This window comes from Vigna radiata, chromosome 11, assembly GCF_000741045.1.
Source record: "Vigna radiata var. radiata cultivar VC1973A chromosome 11, Vradiata_ver6, whole genome shotgun sequence".
NCBI classification, from domain to species: Eukaryota; Viridiplantae; Streptophyta; class Magnoliopsida; order Fabales; family Fabaceae; genus Vigna; species Vigna radiata.
Window position 1 is genome coordinate 13444516 of NC_028361.1, and position 5815 is coordinate 13450330.

The 5815-nt window shown below is 31.8% G+C and overlaps 1 protein-coding gene across 1 annotated transcript; it reads left to right on the forward strand.

Annotated features, from left to right (window-relative positions):
* Window positions 1-267: 267 nt before the first annotated feature.
* On the forward strand, window positions 268-1998 carry LOC106777439 (protein FEZ). Its single transcript, XM_014665021.2, has 3 exons — window positions 268-593; window positions 706-1004; window positions 1120-1998. The coding sequence occupies exons 1-3, from the start codon at window positions 410-412 to the stop codon at window positions 1891-1893; spliced, it is 1257 nt and encodes a 418-aa protein (XP_014520507.1). The 5' UTR covers window positions 268-409; the 3' UTR covers window positions 1894-1998.
* The last annotated feature ends 3817 nt before the right edge of the window (window positions 1999-5815 follow it).

Below are 5815 nucleotides of genomic sequence, written 5' to 3' on the forward strand. Positions count from 1 at the left end.
AAATGTAATGGCTTTAATTTCTTTCTAGGAAGTCGTTCCGTATTAAGAGCTTTGCCCTTTGCTTGCTAGTTTTCATGAACCAAACCTAAGCAATCCTCGCGAAACACACATTGCTTTGAAAGTCACCAGAAAAAACGGCTGATCCTTCGGAGGCAGACCCCTTCTCAGGAAGCATATAATCACTTCAACTTAACTACACTCTCACTCTTAGCTTCTTCTTCTTCTTCTTCTTCTTTGTCTTTCAACTCTCAATATATACTTCTCATCATTGCCACCTCTTCTAGGGTTGTTGTAGTTCTTCTGTACCTTTGAAAGCAGTTTCCAGTTTTTTAGTTGTGTTGTTAGTTGATAATCTTGAGGAGGAGACAACAACGGATCTATCTCTTTCAAGAGGGTTGGAAGAAAATAGATGGAAGAGATAAACAATGATGCTGAGAAACTTGATGAAGTTATGCTACCTGGGTTCAGGTTTCATCCAACTGATGAGGAGCTTGTAGGGTTTTACCTCAAGAGGAAGATCCAGCAACGCCCTTTCACTATTGAGCTCATCAAACAGCTTGATATCTATAAATATGACCCTTGGGATCTTCCAAGTATGACACATTATTTCTCTTCAACGCATTTAAGCACTTTTTTCTCTTGTTATTAGTTAAAACTTATATTTATGCATTATCTAACAGTTTTGGTTTATTCAAATGTGTGTAGAGTTGGCGACCACGGGAGAGAAAGAGTGGTATTTCTATTGTCCCAGGGATAGAAAATACAGAAACAGTGCAAGGCCAAATAGGGTAACTGGAGCTGGGTTCTGGAAAGCTACTGGGACTGATAGGCCAATCTACTCCTCAGAAGGTTCCAAGTGCATTGGGCTGAAGAAATCTCTGGTTTTTTACAAGGGTAGAGCTGCCAAAGGAGTTAAAACTGATTGGATGATGCATGAGTTCAGGCTACCTTCTCTCACAGATTCACTGTCCCCAAAGTATATAGACAAGAACATTCCTGCTAATGTAACTATAACTAAGCTTAACCTATTTTCTTAGTCTTTTTATTAGGTGTTTCAACTTTCAAATGTTTGTAATATCATCATTTATTGATTTCTTTAGCTTGTTCTTGATCATGCAGGAATCATGGGCTATTTGCAGGATATTCAAGAAAACCAATGCTACAGCTCAAAGAGCTTTATCTCAGTCTTGGGTTTCTTCCCTTCCTGAAACAAGAACCTCTGATCATATCCAAACCAAAGATCAAAACAGCATGCAGTTTTGTTCAGACATATCGTTTACAAAGAAAACTACCTTAGCCAGTCATTACTTTACTAACAATTACAATGACGCACAACCTTTGACTCCTAATAGTAGTACCACACTTTGTCCCTTAGATGTTGCCTCATACAAATCCATCATAAACCCATTGCTTTACAAAGCATTTGATCATTTTCCCATTTCAAATGGAGACCTGAGCACGAGCTTTCTGTTCTCATCTCCTTTTGACACGTCATCAGATGGTAATACTAATGCTAAATCTACCATGGACGTTTCTTCCATGTTGTTGAACATGTCATCCTCCGTGGTTGGAGATTTCAACAAGACTTCAGAGGATAATACAAATGCAAATACAAGCTTTGGTGGGTTGCAAGAGCATGGCGCCTACCCAATACCATTTCTACGTGAGATGCAAAGCACATTTGGTGAACAACAATATGATAATATTCATGCATTGGTAAAGGGTCCTAATGTGAATATGCCTCGTGTTGATGACCAAGAATTGGAAACCGTACGATCCATTGGGTTTCCATTCAATATTGGCGATGCATGGAAGTCAAATCTGCTTTGGGATACTTCCTCTTTTCCTTGTGATCTGTCATCTACTTATTCCATAACTAAGTGCTATACTTAGTGCATTATTTTAGACAAATTAGAAGCATTTTTTTTCCCTTCTAGTCGGTAGTAACTACTGGGTCTGACTTTTTTTAGCTTAGATTTCTGTTCAATTTACATTAGCACGCAGGGAATTTTTTTTTATTAGTATTATATTTTGAAACTTTTTCAAACTTTTCAACTATATATATGCGCGAACTCAAATGTCTATGGAATAGAGATTTGGCAGAATGCAGGACTTTCAAAACTAGAATGAAAAATAATTAAACAAATGAGACACTTACACAAGATGATCCTTAACACGCCTTTTTAATTGAAGCATCGTGTGCAGTTTTCTGCTAGGAGGAAACTGTTAGCCGGAAGGAATTGTTTAAAATTGGAAGAATTAGAAGATTTTGAAATAAGGTTTCTAATTTTTTTGCTTGATTATATATATATATATAAGCAATTTTTATAATTTTAATTAAATGAAAATAAACATATATTGAATTTTATGATTTTCACTATTCTTACATAGTAGAAAAGAAATTATCTCGATCCAATTGTATATTTTTTTCTGTAAATTGTTTTCCTTTCTCTTACTTTACTTTTTCTTTGATGTTTTATTGATTAAAGTCACACTTTCTTTTCTTTTAGAGAACATAACATTTTCTTTCTCTCATTTTAGAAAACTTAATGTGTCAACAAAAGTAAAACATTTTTTCCTCTTTTATGATATTTTTACCAACTTTAATAAAATATCAAAATACCCTTTATTGAAGTGAGAAGAGAGGGATTAATTTTATTAACTCTAAAATAATTCTTATAACTTTAATAAATTTATATTCTAATAATCATCACATTAGAATCTTTACACCAAAGTTATACTTTAAATTACATGAACCAATTCTTAAATAATATAATTTAACATTCTCCCACTTGGTTCATGTGATGACTTGAAGATCTAAAACTAAACTTTAAGTGCGCACCATTCATTAGAATTATCAAGTCATCATCCTTATATGAATTGAAATGATCGGATCATGGCGGACAAAAGTCATGAACGACAAGATTCCTTCCATGTATCACATAATCAAACTAACTCAACATAACTTTAATCAATCTTATAACTTTCATGTCTGTAAAAGAGATATAACATGTTACCACAATTAATAATACATGTATATAACGTAATGTGGATAACAATAGAACAAAGAGAAACATAACTTTAATTGAATTCACAAGTGTCATGACATTACAAGCATATAACTATACATATCCATATAGATAGATAACATAATCATGTTAATATTGACTTATCCATAATGCACATACTTTCAACATGGCCAATAAAATTTTTGGAAAGTAGTCCTTTACTTAATGGATCTGCTATCATCAAATTAGTACCAATATGCTCAATCAACACTCTACGTTTCTGCACTTCTTCTTTGACCGACAAGTACTTTAAATCCATGTGTTTAACACCCTTTGAGTATTTGTCATTTTTAGAGAAAAAGACGACTGCGGAATTATCACAATAAATCCTTATCGGCCTAGCAATATTGTCAATAATGCCAAGCCTTGATACAAAGTTTTGCAACCACAAAGCATGAACCGTGTCCTCAAAGCATGCCACAAATTCAATCTCCATGGTGGAAGTAGCAATGACTGATTGTCTTGCACTTTCCCAAGAAATTGCTCCTTTAGTTAATAGATAAACATACCCAAATGTGAATTTTCTTGAATCCACATATCCAGCATAGTCTGAATCCGAGTAGCCAATCACTTCAAGATGATCTGACTTTCTGTAGGTGAGCATGTATTCTTTGGTACCTTGTAAGTACCTAAGAACTTGCTTTGCAGCTTTCCAGTGATTCATTCCGAGATTATTTTGATATTAGCCTAACATTCCAATAGCAAAATTGATATCTGGCTGAGTACAAGTTTGAGTATACATCAAACTCCCAACCACTGACGCATAAGGAATGGATTTCATGGCCTTTCGTTCTAAATCATTCTTGGGACATTGCATTTGACTAAACTTGTTCCCCTTTTGAATTGGAACTACTCTAGGAGAACATTTTTCCATTCTGAATCTCTCTAACACTTTGTTAATATAACCTTTTTGAGACAAACTTAACAATCCTTGTGATCTATCATGAAATACTTCTATTCCTATCACATAACATGCCTCATTCATATCTTTTATTTCAAAGTTGCTAAAGAGAAACTTCTTTACATCACGTAACATACCAATATTATTAGCAGCAAGAAGAATGTCGTTAACATATAGAACCAAAATAACAAACTTACTCCCACTAATCTTTATGTATGTACACCGATCAACGATGTTCTCTACAAAACCACATGAAGTTATGGTATCATTAAATTTTAGATAACCATTGTGGGGAAGCTTGTTTCAATCAATATATTTATTTCTTCAATTTACACACCAAATTTTCTTTTCCTATTATTGTGAAACCTTCTAGTTGATCCATATAAACTTCCTCTTCTAAGTCACCATTTAGAAAAGCGGTCTTTACATCCATTTGGTGAAACTCTAAATCGTAATGAGCCACCAAAACCAAAATAATTCTCAAAGAGTACTTCTTAGAAATAGGAGAGAAGATCTCTTTGTAGTCAATGTCATCCTTTTGAGTGAAACCTTTGGCGACTAATCTAGCTTTATTGTCATCCATTAATCCAAAAACTAATTATAATATATTCATAATTTAACATCCTTTATATTATGAATAATTTTCATAATACTTCTTCAAAAATTGACCACATAATGGTACACACGGTAAATACACAGTCCAATGGAATTTCATAATAATACATCTATATTATCCTAATAGTGTTTTTTGGATTCAGAACACCATAACATGAGCAATTTAAAAAAAAAAAAGCACAACGGAATTACCAACACTTTTAATTTTGATTAGAATTATAACTTACCCGAAATTCAACTTTTTGAATTTTCTTCATCCAAGTTTAATTAACAATTACATATAATTCATAAAACAAAGCATTATGCCAGGTGTATATGTAGATGCACTTTTCAAATTAAAAGTATTCGTAACCTTTCAATTTTTAATTCACATTTGATTTTCTTTCAATGTACAGTGACAATAACAATGTTTAGAATATAATATAAGCTGCAACAGTAAAGTTGCTTTACTGTTAGAATATGTGCCGCAACAGTAAAGTTGCTTTATGGTGACAACCAAAATTAAAAATCCTATATGTGGCTTCCTAGGTCAAATTCACAGGGAATTGAATTTTCTTTCATGCCAATAAAAAAAAATTAATATCATAAATAGTAAAATTAAACATCCGAAAAATTTAAAATCCCTAAATTTTATAATTCAAAAATTAAAGTTTCTATAATTGAGAAAATTATCTTTCATAGAGAATCATAAAATCCCTAACCATGCTCTGATACCACTTGTAAACAATTTCTATAATTTCAATTACATGAAAACACACACATCATGAATTTTATTATTCTCAATATTCTCACATAAAAAGTAGAAAAGAACTTATTTGGATCCATTATATAGTTCTTTTCTGTCAATTGTTCTCATTTCCTTTACATCTCTTTGATACTTTCTTGATGATATAGAAATTATCAAGGATGTTTTTTGTGTCAAAGTCATAGTTTCTTTTCAGAAACCTAACGTGTCAACAAAAGTAGAACATTTTTCCTCTTTTATGATATTTTACCAACTTTAATAAAATACCAAAATGCCCTTTATTGAAGTTAGAATAAAGGGATTAATTTTAATAACTCTGAAATAATCCCTTTAACTTTAATACATTTATATTATAAAATCATCACATTAAAATCTTTATCAAATTTATACTTTAAGTTACATGAACCAATTCTTAAATTAATATAACTTAACAAAATATATATATATATATATATATATATATATATATATATATATATATATATA